Source organism: Scyliorhinus canicula, chromosome 2, assembly GCF_902713615.1.
Source record: "Scyliorhinus canicula chromosome 2, sScyCan1.1, whole genome shotgun sequence".
Lineage (NCBI taxonomy): Eukaryota > Metazoa > Chordata > Chondrichthyes > Carcharhiniformes > Scyliorhinidae > Scyliorhinus > Scyliorhinus canicula.
In genome coordinates this window covers 176,790,014-176,806,128 of record NC_052147.1, presented here as the reverse complement: position 1 = coordinate 176,806,128, position 16,115 = coordinate 176,790,014, and the positions used below count along the sequence as shown (strand labels likewise).

The 16,115-nt window shown below is 44.3% G+C and overlaps 1 protein-coding gene across 1 annotated transcript in view; it reads right to left on the bottom strand.

Moving 5' to 3' along the window:
- Positions 1-16,115, bottom strand: part of dnah7 (dynein, axonemal, heavy chain 7) — a 498,762-nt gene that overhangs the window by 18,829 nt on the left and 463,818 nt on the right. The window contains exons 60-61 of the mRNA XM_038789116.1: positions 7,446-7,676; positions 2,865-3,017 (exon numbers count right to left, since the gene is read on the bottom strand). Of these exons, the coding sequence (XP_038645044.1) occupies positions 2,865-3,017; positions 7,446-7,676 (384 nt within the window). The remainder of the gene's footprint in view (positions 1-2,864; positions 3,018-7,445; positions 7,677-16,115) is intronic.

Below are 16,115 nucleotides of genomic sequence, written 5' to 3'. Positions count from 1 at the left end.
GCAGACAAACCATCCACACCAAAGGTGTAGCAACTCTCCACTGCACACAAGACAGTTTTAAGTTTCATATATCAATAAATCAAATCAAATCAAATAGTTGACCAGAATTTAAGGTCACTATAGGACAGCATCACACGTCACCTTGGTCCAGAAGTGCATGCTTTACAACAGAAGGCCCTAGAACCTCTTCAACAGTAATGTCATTGGAGACTTCTGGTGGCGGCCATGAACTAATCGGCGTGCACATGGTTGCTCCAGCTTGGAAGCTCAGGTTTTGACATTTCTACCTGGTCAATGGAAAAAGTGCAAAGTAACTGGAGTGTGTTGGGTTCTCCTCCAATGTGGAATATCAGCAGGTAACAACACCCACCTTAAATCGAATAAAGCCTCGGCCCAAGGGATGGATGACCCTCATGGCGCAGCAACAGAAAGTATAGCTGGGCTTGCCATGTCGTCATCGCCTGCCCCACTGCCTATGGATCAGTTGATAGAGTTCACTAAAGGGGATCTTAAGAAGCAGCAGCAGGAGAACCTTTACAAGGCGATTGAGGGAGCAGTATCTCTCTTCGTGGGACTTTGGAATGGGTGGATCAGCTTATGGAGTAGCAGGGTACGATGATCTCTCGGTGGAAAGTGCAGTGTCTGATCACAGTGACCAGATCTTGTCTTTGGCGGTGGAGGTGGCAATGCCAGGAGAGGCCCATAAGTTGTTGAAGGCAAGAGTGGATGGCCAGGAGAATCGATACAGGCGGCAATATTTACGAACAGTCGGACTGTCGAAGGGGGTTGAGGGTACGAGTGCCACCGACTACACAGCGAAGATGTTCGGGAAGCTGGTCAGGGTGGGGGAGTCTTCAAGAAGTCCCTGGTGGTGGATCGGGTGCTGCACCAGAGACCAAGAGCTGGAGTGATCATCCAGATGCACAAGTTTCAGGAGAAGAAGTGAATTTTGAGGTGGGCGAAGTCCACGCGGGACTATAGCTGGGAGGGTCATCAGATACCGATCTATTAGGACATTGGGTTTGACCTGGCCAAACAGCGAACGGGATTTAATAAGGCCAAGGTAGTGCTATTATGGAGCAAGGTTCAAGTGGGATGTTGTAACTGGCTAAACTGTAGATGACATACCAGGGCAAAGAACATAATCTGAACATGCCAGAGGAGGCGAGTGACTTTGTCAGGAAGCATGGTTTGGGGGAGGAATAGTGGAGGAAATGCATATTTTTTGATGATTTTGTAATGTGAATGTTGGGAAGTGTCATTGCTGTACATGTTGGTCGTTTTGGTATGGTTGGTATGGGATGGTTCCGAGTCCTGGATTCTTTCTCCTGCTGGAGTTGGGGGAGAAAGGTATAGCAAGGGGAGATAGGGAGCACCAGATTTCATTCTACATGGACGATCTGTTGCAGGATGTCTTGGATCCGCTTGCATGTATGTAGAAAATAATGGGACTGTTAAGGAAGTTTGGTTCCTTTAGGGCATAAACTCAACATGTTGAAGAGCAAGGTATTTCCTGTGAATTCTCTGGGGAGGTGTGCTGACCTGGGAGCCATGCTGTTAAACCAGGTTAAAGATTATCCCTCTCCCTGGATCTGTAATGATTTGATTACCTGCAAATGCTTGCATTCCAAGCATTGTCCGGCATCTCTGACTTTGTCTACATAAATGTTTCTGGATCATACCTCTCCATTCACCTGAGGAAGGAGCTGCGCTCTGAAAGCTCGTGTTTGAAACAAACCTGTTGGACTTTAACCTGGTGCTGTAAGACTTCATACTTTGCTCACCCCAGTCCAACGCCGGCATCTCCACAACAGTGATAGTAATGGCATTGAATGTCAAAGAGAGGCAATTAGGCACTCCCTTATTGAAAATCATCATTATCTATCAACTATGTTGCCTAAATGTTACTTGTCACTTCTCAGCCCAAGCCTAGATGTTTTCCAGGACTTGGAACTGACATGAACTGCTTCAATATCTGATGAATTATGAATGCAGCTGAACATGGTACAATCATCAGCGAATTTGTGACGTTATGATGGAGGGAAGGTCACTGGTGAAGCAGTTGAACAAAGCTGGGCCTAGGATGTCCAGGTCTTAGCTTGTCTGAGCCTTTCATAACCCTGCACATCAGTGTTAGCTCTATAGATTATCCCAAATTAGCTGTAGGTTCTTCCAGGCTTATTCAAATTAGTTTTAGGAACCTCTCTAAAAATGAAAGCAGTGTCCTTAGAATCTTCAAGAGTTGTGGCAAAGGACAGGGCAGGTTGCTGTTTTGCATAGTAAACCAGTTTGGCAGTAAAGGATAGGTACGAAATATTTGAAACATTCATTAGTATTTGGAGCAATGCTTGGAATGAAGTCGAAGCTGAATTTTGATGAATTAAGGAGTAAAGATATATATTTTCACCATTACCATGAAAAAGGATTGGACTTCTGAGCTTGATGTGCATTTTCCAGCCATTGTCTTTATTTGCATATTTTCAATCCTTTTAGATGAGCTATATTTTGAGGATTTTCATTAGGCCAATAAGCCTTTCATCTTACAGACATCAACAGGATGTGTGTTCATATTCATGATGTACCATCTGTCTAATGTAAATTAAACTGGAATGTGCCAAGTTGATTCACATGGTTGTCTTGTGAGAGCTGCCTCAATTGGATATTATATGCATTACTGAGAAGATTACTATGCATGACAGATGCAGAAATGAACTGATTATATCCTTACATTATCTAAAATTAAGCCAAAAAAGCTAATAATTTTTTATTGTGATGTTAATTTTCAAATGATTGGTATCACAAGAGATTGAGCGATGAACAGAAGATTGCTAAAATACAAGTCATTAAAGAGCAAATGCACTCACCTGTAAGAATTTCAGTCTGTCTAAGAAGTCATGCATGTAGCTGCCAAGTGGTTTGAGACTAGGGTATGATTTAGTCATCCACATTCCTGGAATTTTTCCCGTCAGCATACTCTTCACCACCTCTTCCAGTTCAGCAGACATCACCACCAATCCCTAAAACAATTGCCATGTATAAAATGTCAAATTAATGAGATTTTCCACCAACATTTAACAGGAGTGAAGACAGCACTTACTCTCTGGGGTTTAGAAGAATAAGAGCTGATCTCATTGAAACGGACAAGGTTTTGAAGCAGTTTGACACATTGAAAAGTTGTTTCCCCTCGTTGGGGAATCTCGAACACTGAGGCACAGCCTCAAGATAGAGTGGATCATTTAGGACTGAAATAAGGGAACATTTCTTCACTCAGAGGGTTGTGAATCATTGGAATTCTCTACCTCACAGGGTTTTAAATGCTCCAAGTATATTCAGATAGATAGATTTTGTGTCTCTCAGGGAATCAGGGGACATGGGAAAGCGGAGTTGAGGCAGTAGCTCAGCCATCATCTTATTTACTAGCAGCTAGGCTCAAAGAGCGATGTGGTCTGCCGCCGTTCCTATTTATTTTGTAGATGGTTGAGAAAAGTTTCCATTCATTGTAAATAGTAAAGCGGAAACATCGGCCATTCAACCCCTCAAACCTGTTCCACCATTCATAGAACATAAAGTGCAGAAGGAGGTCATTCGGCCCATCTAGTCTGCACCGACCCACTTAAGCCCTCACTTCCACCCTATCCCCATAACCCAATAACCCCTCCTAACCTTTTTGGACACAAAGGGAAATTTAGCATGGCCAATCCACCTAACTTGCATGTCTTTGCACTGTGGGAGGAAACCGGAGCACCCGGAGGAAACTCACGCAGACACGGGGAGAATGTGCAGACTCCGCACAGACAGTGACCCAGCAGGGAACTGAACCTGGGACCCTGGCGCTGTGAACCCAGTGCTATCTACTTGTGCTACCATGCTGCCAATCACTTGTGCTACCGTGCTGCCCATGCTGATTCAATTAGAACATGGTTGATCTGAATCTTAAATCTATCAATCCACTTTGGTTCAGTTATCCATAATAATTTTGCAAACAAAAATCTGCCAAATTCAATTTTGATTGATTCCAGACATCACTAAATGAAGATAATGTCCAAAAGTAAATGATATCAGTGTCATATAACAGGCAACCAAGTCATTGTCAAATATAGTGCTCTGAGCATGGTGATGCAGTGGTTAGCACTGCTGCCTCACGGCACCGAGGTCCCAGGTTCAATCCCGGCTCGGTCACTGTCCGTGTGGAGTTTGCACATTCTCCCCAATGTTTGCATGGGTTTCGCCCCCACAAACTTAAGATGTGCAGGTACCTAACCACGGTACGATCGGGGGCACTATTTAGGAGGTCCAGCTCCGCGGTCTGAATCCACCATAGAGCACGGAGTGGCCACTGGAGGCCGCCACCGTGAGCATGTGCAGCCTCTGACCCGGAAATGCGTGGACGTATCGGCAGCTAAAGCTGCTAGATTCACGACAGGTCCCTGCTAGCCTCCTGCAGGGCTATGACGCCAGTTTTTCTGGCATGAATCGCCACAGTTTTTACGACGGCCTGCGGACATAGTTCCAAAAACGGAGAATCCAGCCCAGGGTTTCCAATTTTTAACCTTGGGAGCTTATTCTCCAATTGGCTGCAAAACCTGACTCAATCTAAATTTTCAGCATTGAAATAGATAGAGTTTGGTTTGCTAACAGCATTAAGGAATATAGAGCAATGCATGTAAGGCAGAAAGGATGGATGGACGGATGGAGGGAGGGAAGAAGAGAGGGGAGGAAGGGAAGGAGAGAGGGGAGGGAGGGCGTGACAGATGGATAAATAATCTATCTCCTATGATGCAAGGGTTACCGAAAAAATAAAATATATTTTTCTGTAATCTTATTCCATTATCTTATTGCCTGAATAGTAACAATTAAGCAATAGGTTTTAAAATGCAAAACTATTTTCAATTCCATTGTACAAACATACATACAAACAGAGTTCCATAAATATACATTTGACCTAATAATAGGATTTGCAAATGACAAGCATGAGCATTTTCCAAAAATCAAACTGTAGGTGGTCTGATTCTCCAGGTGGCTAATCAGACCAGCAGTTTTGCTGAATTATGCCTATCACTGTCAAAAGCATTAGTGGCATTTTGTCAGAAATGGTTTAAAATATTTTTGAATTTGCAATTTCTCCAGTAAATTTGGGTATATATTTTCTGGTGTTGATTTACTAAAACTCTATTAAAAGACTTCAAAGCAAATGTGAACACTCAATATAAAGCTTGGTTTGATCCATTTACAAAAAAAGCTACTGTTCAATATTGAAATCTTTTGTTCCTGACCTTCTGTCTTCTAATCACTGTGACTCAAGAAAACAAACATATTGCTGCATCAAAACCTTTGGAATCGTACCCTTTGAAACAGAAAATTATGAAACCACTTGTTTCAGGAGATCAACTGTGTGCTCAAAGATCATCCTGTTGGCCTCAAGGCTCTGGTTGTACTTCAGCCTTGTGGACATGCTGGAGTTAAGGAGAATGTCAAAAGCCATTTGTGGAGGCAGTATCGTGAGCTCCTTAACAGCCAATGTTCCATGAGAAGTAGAATAGTGGCTGGGTGGGTAGTTGACTGGTGCAGAATTAAAGCATTATGTCATACATGGCAAAATTCTTCTTTAATCTGTGGGACCAACTATTGACCAGTTGACCACTGGTGAAATGGTTGCCTGTTGTACCATTTTTCACAAAGGATGGCAAGTTCAACATCAAGTTAAGGCCAAAATTCATTTTAAGTAAGGACATGAAGGAATGAAGCTGAGGTCTTTGATGAGGTGGGGCAATTCAGGGTCTGGTAAAGGAAATCAGGCAAGATAGTGAAAATACGATGAAGAGTAAGATTAAAAGGTGGGATAGGGTCAGAAGAAAGTGAAGGGAAGACAGATCTTGAAAAGCATTAGATTCTAAGATTAATTGACATGTGGTGAAATTTATGAGTGTGATGTGGATCTTGCCACCAAATTGGAGAACTGGTGGGAGTTCCCATCACTCCTCCCTGGTAGGCCTGATGCAATTACCCAATTATCAGGTACTTATCTGACATGCTTCAGACCGCCCACTCAATTAAACTCCCAAGAGAGCTGAAATTCAGACCCTGTGAGCTGCTGATCTCTGGCAGCTCTCCAACATCAGCAGCATCACAGAGAGCGATGGTCTCTGTCAGTATTATACTTGGGCCTGTAGGGGAAGTTTGGCCATGGATCCCCAAATAGAGGTGAGTGTGGGCAAGATGGGATCACAGGGAAATGAGAAGAGGAGGGAGGATTTTAGTGACTCTCCTGCTGATGCTGAGGACAGAGTGCCTGTGAATGAGGGACCCTCAAGCTCCCTAGGTAGGCAAATCCTCTACCAACCACTGCTTGAATACCACAAAACCTTGCAATCTCTGCAACCTGAAAGCAAGTTTTCTATTAAAGTAAATAATGAGACAAAGAATAACATGGAACTGAAGGCAGGACAGCTGTGAGGTAAAATGGGTTAGTACTGCTGATAAGAAAGGTTGAGATCATACATGTGACTATGCATGGTGGGGAGAGGATCTTATTTAAAAATTGTTTTAGAGTACCCAATTATTTTTATTTCTAATTAAGGGGTAATTTAGCATGGCCAATTCACCTAACCTGCACATCTTTGCATTGTGGGGGTGAAACCCACACAGACAAGGGGAGAATGTACAAACTCCACACGGACAGTGACCCAGGTCCTCAGCGCCGCAGTCCCAGTGCTATCCACTGAGAGAGAGCATCTTATGAAGTGAAAAGAGTAGTGGCTGATACGGTGGCACAGTGGTTAGCAATGCTATCTCACAGCGCCAGGCACCCGGGTGCAATTCCAGCTTGGGTCATTGGCTGTGTGGTGTTTGTATGTTCTCCCCGTGTCTGCAAGGGTTTCCTCTGGGTACTCAGCTTTCCTCCCACAGTCCAAAGGTGTGTGGGTTAGGTAGATTCGCCATGCTAAATGACCCCATAGTGTCTATGGATGTGCAGATTAGGCTATGGGGCTACGGGGGCAGGGTGGGTTGGACGGGAGAGTGGTCATGGATAGAGTGTTCTTTCGAGAGGTTGGTGGAGACTAGATGGGCCTAGTGGCCTCCTTCTGCACTGTAAGGATTATATGATTCAAATAATTCTGAATATTGCAATCATGCATGGATCAGAAACAGATAGATCCTAAGTGGAATGAGTCGGATCTGGGTCCCTCTGAAAATGTGTGCTGTGTCAGCTTCTCCACTCGATCCTCTCATTCACACAAATCTAGCTCTTTGAGGGCTGAACCAGAATGAAAAGCCACTATCATAAAAAAAACTATCCATTAAATCATTTCTATTAGTGCCATTTAATGGAAAGTACTAGTCAGCAGAGGTTTGGATTTGGACAAGACGGATTTGTATTGTGCAGAAAGAGGGCCAATGTAATTTTCAGGGTTTATAACGCAATGCTTACGACGACGAAGACCGACCTTAATAGCTTTTTGTATGTTTTTGCACGACTCCCTAATTGTCCTCAGCAGAATATTAAAACGACCCATCTCTTGCACCAGGACTGTGTTCATGCTCTGGTTGTATGTAGTCGGATACTTCCTCATAGCAGCCTCAATATCAAAGTCTGCTGGTACCCTACTGAGGATATCAGTTGACACCTCAAAAACAATTTCATCAGTTGATTTTCCAGCTCCGCCAGAGGCTCGGGACTGTAAAAGCAAAAACAAATGATCAAATATTGCTTGTCTTGTGAATGCTGATAGAAGACATACAGTAGTAGATAATCCTGGAAAGCATGTAAAAGTTTTAATTCATTAAAAGGAAATAGATGCCCTATAAAATTACCGAGCTAAGGTTGTGAAGTTTAACTTTCTCTGAAATACATGGTGCATCTTTTAACTTTATAAATATAAATAAATCATCTTATAAATAATCTTTATTGTCACAAGTAGGCTTACATTAACACTGCAATGAAAAGCCCCTAGTCACCACATTCCTGCGCCTGCTCGGGTACACAGAGGGAGAATTCAGAATGTTCAAATTACCTAATAGTACGTCTTTCGGGACTTGTGTAAGGAAATCGGAGCACCCAGAGGAAACCCACACAAACACAGGGAGAACATGCAGACTCTGCACAGACAGTGATCCAGCCGGGAATCAAACCTGCGACCCTGGAGCTGTGAAGCCACAGTGCTAACCACTGTGCTAGAGTGCTGCAACTGAATTCCCAATGATATAAAAACTTAACTTTGGTACTCTTCCTGCAGGAGTAACTTCAGCAAGATAAGTTTACATGGTCAGTATCCATTATAACTGCGGGGATAGGCATAAATTATGGAAAAATAAAAAGGGTTATTTGGATAAATATATGACTATAAAATGGGGAATGAAGTACATCAACCTGCACTGACCCAATAATGCCTTAGCCCTCTAATTGTGATTCACCTGAACTCTTCAACTTATCCTCAACTTCCTATGTACAACTATACACATGTTATTCTAAAGTAACACCCACTTCCTGTCCACATGTTTTCCCATTATAATTTTTGCTCAACCTTTTCTAACACCTTTACCATCATAAATTACTATGTCAAAATTTCTCAAATTTGCTGTATTAACTCTCACAATATAGCTACAGGCATTAGTTTTATATGTAGAGGAAGCCTCTGAAGTGTGGATCCCAACTCTGCTGCCAACATTTGTATAAAAAGTATTGACCAAATCTGACTGAACAACGCCGTGAGAAATGTAGTTAGTTAAACATTTTACTATTCCCAGAAACTTCACTATTTTTGCCATTTTCAGCAGCATTTTACTTTCAATGTTGGTTGTAGCCATTTTCTAATATCATTAAGGTAGATTTCTAAAAATAAATACTTGAAAGACTTGTCATGTGCACCCCTGAATCTTATCAATTACAGCATTAACCAAGTTATAACACTCTGACCATCCAAAGGTTTTGGTTACCTGTAAGCTACGTGGTATAATGCAGATTATACCCAGGTTGCTGTTGAGGACTGTGTTATATAGTCTTTGTATTCCACCAAACAATTATCCTAATTTGAGTGTTAACACAAATGGCAAAGACACCAAAATAACCTGTACTTTTTACCTACTATGTATTTCAGGCTATTCACCCACATTATTTTAAAGCCAGAAGATAGTTGTCGTTTTAATTCTAAATGAACAATAATCAGTAAATTGTTTGCTAAATACATTGCCATAAAAGCAGGAGGTTCTATTGTGATTTCCGAAACATCTTGTCATTAATAAACATGAATCTGTTTCAGCCAGTAGATGCTCCTTATGCTGTTTTATAGTATTTAATGTAGGAGTGATGAGGCCAACTTTATTGTTGCAAGTATAAGTACTTCTTTAGTGTATCTCTGTGAGAGGCTTTCATTGAACTGATTATAAGATGTTTGCCTCCAGAGGCAGACTCATGGCATGGTCACATGCCTACAGAAAGCCTGAGATGTCAATCAAACTGGTTACATTTCAAAATCCAAACATCCCCCCTTTCATCAGATATAAATATTTATTTAATTTTTCTAGGTTCTCCTGCCATGCAAAATGCCACAACAGAAATGCTTCATGTTTCCAATGAATCATGATTGTTACAGCTTGCAGTCATTAAATCATTAAATGTTTATTGAGTGCGAATTATTTTAATAGAAATTAACGGTCAGTTTGTTATTTTGAAACCAGCCAAAATTTCTGAGGAAGTCTGATTAGGCATTACAATAAACTACATTTCACATATGTTCAAACAGATAAAAGTACATGGGCGGTATTCTCACCCCCCCCCCCCCACGCCGGGTGGGAGAATGGCCGGGGCACCGTGCGAATCGGGCCACGCCGCCCCGACACCCGCACGCGATTCTCCCACCTCCCCGGAAACCAGCACCGTGCGAAATGCACCGGGCTGGTCGGAGAATCGCAGCAAAAAGCGATCGCGATTCTCCAGCCCGGATGGGCCGAGCGGCCGCTCCGACACAACAGGTTCTTGCCGGCGCCGTCCACCCCTGGTCGCTGCCAGCGGGAACTGTGCAGGAACGCTGGGGGGTGGGGGGGGGGGGGGGCGGGGGAAGGGGGGGGCTCCTTTACCGGGCGGGGCCTCCGATGGGGTCTGGTCCGCGATCGGGGCCCACTGATTGGCGGGCCGACCTCTCTCTTCTCCCCCCCCCCCCCGCCTACCTCCTTTCGCAGCCGGCCCCAGAACACCAGCGCCATGTTGGTGAGGGGCCTGCGCGCGTAAGAAGTTTCCCACGCATGCACAGGATGGCGCAGCCCAACTGCGCATGCGTAGGAATGATGTGCCCCAACTGCGCATGCGCGGGTTGGCGCGGTGCCCATTTGGTGCCGCGTAGGGAAGCTGGAGTGGCGTGAACCACTCCAGCGCTGTGCTGGCCCCCCAATAGGTCATGACCGGGACCTGTTCGCACCGTCGTGGAAGGCAACGGCGTTCACGATGGCGCGGGCACTTAGTCCCGGGAGCAGAGAATACCGCCCCATATGTCCATAATGTACACACATAGATCCACATATCTAGCAAATGCTTCAAACCCAACTGTATGTGCTGGATTCTTCCACCCTGCCTGCTGCAAGATCACCGTGGGCGGAACGCGGACCATGTAAAGTACCATTGACGTTGGGTGGGAATTTCCGGTCGCCAGGTGACTGCAGCTAGAGAATCCTGCCCTATATGTGAGATGTACATTTCTAAAATAGGTGTATTAATTCATTAGAGAGTGGTGAATCTGTGGAATTCACTACCACTAAAAGTAGTTGAGGTGAAAACATTATGTAATTTGAAGAAGGAATTAGATTTAGCTCTTGGGGCTAAAGGAACCAAGGGATATGGGGGAAGGCGGGATCATAGAATCTACAGTGCAGAAGGAGGTCATTCGGCGCATCGAGTCTGCGCCGGCCCTCGGCAAGAGCATCCCACCTGAGCCCACATCTCCACCCCTAACCCAGCAACCCCAACTAACCTTTTTGGACACCAAGGGCAATTTAGCATGTCCAATCCACCTAACCTGTACATCTTTGGCCTGTGGGAATAAACCTGAGCCCCCGGAGCAAACCCACGCAGACACCGGGAGAAAGTTGAAACTCAGCGCAGACAGTGACCCAAGCTGGGAATCGAACCTGGGACCCTGGAACTGTGAAGCGACTGTGCTAACCAGGGCCGGCCCAAGGCACCGGCAACTCGGGCAGTCGCCCGGGGCGCCATGTGCTAGGGGGCGCCAGAGACTCGGGTCCCGCGCATGCGCAGTTGGGCCGGTGCCAAAAGCGCATGCGCGGTGGGCGCCCTCCCCCAGGGCGGCCCCCTCCGCCCCCCCCTCCCGCCCCCCTCCGTCCGCCCCCCCCTCGGCTCCGCCCCCGTGCCTTGGGCCCGCCCCCGCCGCCTCGGGCCGCCCACTCCGCCTCGGGCCTGCCGCCCCCCCCCCCCGCCTCGGGCCTGCCGCCCCCCCCCCCGCCTCGGGCCTGCCGCCCCCCCCCCCCCGCCTCGGGCCTGCCGCCCCCCCCCCCCGCCTCGGGCTCGCCGCCCCCCCCCCGCCTCGGGCTCGGCCCCCCCCCGCCTCGGGCTCGGCCCCCCCCCGCCTCGGGCTCGGCCCCCCCCGCCTCATCCTCAGCCCCCCCCCCGCCTCGGGCTCGGCCCCCCCCCCGCCTCGGGCTCGGCCCCCCCCCCCGCCGCCTCGGCCTCGGGCTCGGCCCCCCTCGGCCCCGCCCCCCCTCGGCCCCCTCGGCCCCACCCCCCCTACCCCCCCGGACCCCCACACCCCCCCCGAAGGGCGCCGAAGTTCAGCTTGCCCGGGGCGCCAGCAACCCTAGGGCCGGCGCTGGTGCTAACCACTGTGCTACCCTGCCCCTCGGATCAGGGTATTGAACGTGATGATGAGCCATGATCATGATGAATGGCAGAACCGGCTCAAGGGGCAGAATGGCCTCCTCCTGCTTCTATTTTCTATGTATGTTTCTATGAATGTTTCTAACATGGTGGCTGGAATTTGTGAATAACGCATGACAAGCTAGATGGGGATAGGATGTTTCCCCCGGCTGATGACTCTAGAACCAAAGGGCACAGCCTCAGGATAAGGATCAGGTTATTTAAGACTGAGAAGAGGAGAAATGTCTTCATTCAGAAGGTGCTGAATCTTTGAAATTCTTTACTCCATAGGTGAGCATGCTCAAGACAGAAAACGATTGATTTTTGGATATTAATGTCACTAAGGGATATGGTATAGTAGGTGAAATGGCATCAAGGTAGATGATCAGCCATGGTTTGTTTGAATGGTGCTGCAAGCTCAAAGAGCCGTAGGGTCTACTCATCATTCTATGTTCCGATTTGCTTGGGGTATCACCTCCTTCGAGCTACAGTTCTCTGTCCATTCCTTCTGTCATGTGGCTCGGCATGTGGTGTTGGAGAAGGCAGCTGCTTTTGGTTTTGTTGCTGCTGCTGGTATGTTTGTTCTGACTGATTTTACCAGTGGTCCAGGCTACTGATACAAAGGTTGGTCCCAGGCAGCACTGAAGAATGAAGGCAGTTGAAACACTGCCAGAAATTGAAACTGACTCTCAAAGTAGTGATCTCAGAGTCCCAATACTAATCCTGCAAGCACTAGCCTTTTACTGTGGTTGGCCACACACTTGACAATTTCACTTTTTGGAGGTTTCCCAGCAAATAAATTTAATTAAACACTCTGTTGTCATCTCATCTCGTTGACCCTGGTGAAATATAGAGGGCTGATGAAACCGCAAATTGTTAAACCCAGAATGCAGGACTGAAGTGAAGGTTAATTACTTGTTTGCATATTATATTGTCTTTCCTGATAGCTGCACAGACGCTCCTTGCTCATCTGCAAACCTGGAAGTGGGCAGAATTCTGATCACTTTTCAGGGATATAACCATGCATTAGCACCCAAATCCGGTTCCCCTTGGCAGTTAGAACTCTGTCCATTGTGTTGAAATTAGCAGGATCGATTGTAACTTTTGGTTGCTCACAGGTGGATTGTCAGTTTATTCTGGGGTTGATCTGACCAGAGAAGTTTAATTCTTGTACCTCGCTGTAATGGAACCAGCAAGTTGTGGGGGCCACATAGAAGTCTCAATATAGATTGCGGGATTAAGGCTGACTCAACGGGCAGCTACAAATGCTTTTGTCTGAGGCAGCGAATGTTAGGAAAGGGTGAGTGAAAACGCAGTGATTTTTCACATCATTGCCTGCACTGCTCTTCAGCTTTCAGGCATGGATCTGTGATGAGCAGTGGCGGACTGGGTCTAAAAATATTGGTTGCCAGGAGACAAAGGGGGCCCACCCACAACTACAATGCTATCATTTAATTTTCATAACGAATAAATAAAATTTTCAAAAAATAAGGGGCTGGTTTAGCTCAGAGCTAAATCGCTGGCCTACCAAGCAGACCAGCAGCACGGTTCGATTCCCATACCAGCCTCCCCGGACAGGCGCCGGAATGTGGCGACTAGGGGCTTTTCACAGTAACTTCATTGAAGCCTACTCGTGACAATAAGCGATTTTCATTTCATTTTCAAATACATATGGGAAAAAGGGTACAATTAAAATCTTTGTGGAAAAAATGTGTATTTCTGAGTAATTACAGTGTACATGTACTGTACATATTACTGGCAGTAGATACCAAATGTAAATACGGAATGTTATAATTGAATTTTTTATTTATTTTTTTTAATTTTAAGTAATTGGTTGATATTTTTAAATAGTTTACTGCACAATTTACACATTAACAGATAGTTCAAAAGCACAATAGAGCATTGCATGCAGTCCACTATATTAAGAGCAATTGTTTGTGTTCGCTAGATGATTGTGCAAATCTGCCAATAATTGCTTCTGCATCCAATTCATCTAACAATTCCTTTTCAATGGATAGCAACATGTATGATTCCAAATTCTCCTCAGACAGCAAATTTCTTAACCTTGTCTTTATGATCTTTAGCTTTGAAAATGTCCTCTCACATTGGACTTGAGTAACTGATAGTGTGCAGATGACTCATAAAGGTTATCATATGCCTTGTCATGAAGTCTGTTGGACGCCAGAATTTTTAGTACACACGATGGGCAAGTGCTGCAAATTTTACAATTGTTGCAACTGGAATCCATATTCTCACCATCATTAAGCAATAGCTTTAATACATCAAAGTTTGAAGCAAAAGAAAACAATTTCAATATTACTTGATCTTTGCTGATTTTTGGAAACAGCTTAATAATACCTTCCAATGCTTCATCTTTAAGGCCCTTCTCTGCAATAGTTTTAAACTTTGCTAGGTCCAAGCAGGACAAATCTTTATACAACTGTTTGTGTTGTACAAAGCGTGATTCTAGTGACTGGGCAATGCGGTCCATTATTAGGTTAAACACATTTACTCGAAAATCAGCTAGAGAATCTGAGGAATTTCTTTCATCATCAATAAGCTCATCTGCCATTCTTTTCTTCTTCCTCTGCCTCTTGGCAATGCTGTTTCCAATGCATCGATTTCCAATGTTTGATTTTCATCCATATTCATCTGTGAAATCCTGTCATTACATTTATTTACAAATTCCAAAGCCTTGCTGTGAACGTTATCAAATGTTCTTGTCTGTTCCTTCAACTTTGTTGTAGCTGAATCTACCAAACTCCATGCAGTAAACATATCTAAACCACTTGTCTGTAGATAACTTGATAACGGGGTTGTAGTTTCAAATATATACAAGTAAGTAAATGCTGTCAATATGGTTTCAAACTTTAGAAGACTTTGAAGTAAAACATTTGCTTCATGTTTTATTTTTGCATCAAACTTTTCTGAATCTTGTATCATTGATAAGCATGTCAATAGATTTACAAAAGTACTGGCAGCGGCATCATCAAAATGTCCAAATATAGTTGTTGCTGCATTGGATTTTCCTGACCAATTAGCTTTAATCGTTTCATTTTTTCTCGTCCTAGATGTTTTCCAACAACTTCTATCCATACAGCCATTCTCTTGTATGATGCTTTCACAAAAGTTGCTATATTCTGGAGAAAATTGAAAAAAGAAACTGCAGGCACACAACATTTTGTTGTTTCCGTTATCACCAAATTCAAGACATGGGCATAGCACCATATATGAACATGTTGATCAGCCACATCAGCAATTTTACTTGGTGAACCATTATACTGGCCATGGTAGCTTGCAGCGCCATCTGTGCTATCAGATAAACATTTTTGGGGGGTCAATTTTAAGATGCTGTAATGTTTCAATCAATAGATCAAAAAGTCCCTGTCCTGTACCATCATTACTTGGCACAACTGAAAGTAGTCGCTCACAGATAATACCTTTAAGCACATACTGAATAATAATGCTAAACTGATCGATGGATGAATTATCTTGTGTTGAATCAACCTGAATAGAATAATATTTTGCTTGAGAAACTTCATGACTAATTCTTTCTTGTATCATATTCTTCATAATTTTGATTAACATGTTTATAGTTGTTTTACAGGTTGTTTTATAGTTGTTTTTATAGGTATGTAACAAGTTCTCCACAGCCTTTACTTTGTGCCATTCCTTGTTGCTCTAATCGTTTGATTCTTTGTTTAGACTTGTTTTGCACTGTAGAAACGTGAGCTGCCATAATGGGGTCATATTTTGCCATCAACTGTACTGTAGCTAAAAAATTGCCATGATTCAGAACCTCATTATCTAGAGTGTAGGCCGATTCATTTCTGTGACCTCGAAAAGTGCTTGCTTGCCTAACATCTTTATGATGTCTATAATCCTCGTGACAATACTTCTCTGCTTCAATACTTCTTCTTTCCTTTTAATTAGTGATGCTGCAAAAAATTTATCTAAGGTGCCATCATTAACCACACTGATATATTGCTGAGCATTTCTGACATGTGTTGTTGTCGATTCATGTAAACTCAAGCTCTGGCTAATACGCTTGTAGTCACTAAAGCCACGTACAAAGGGTGATGGATTACAAGTGTTGGGAAACTCAAAGGCTAAGCAGTATGAACAATATAAGCATCTATTTTCTTTGTTATATGTTAGCCATTTTCATAACTTTCCTCTCATACAAACGAGCATCAAATGGCAGATCATCAAGTGGCTGAAGTGGATGTTCAGCAAAAAACTGTTTTAGCTTTGC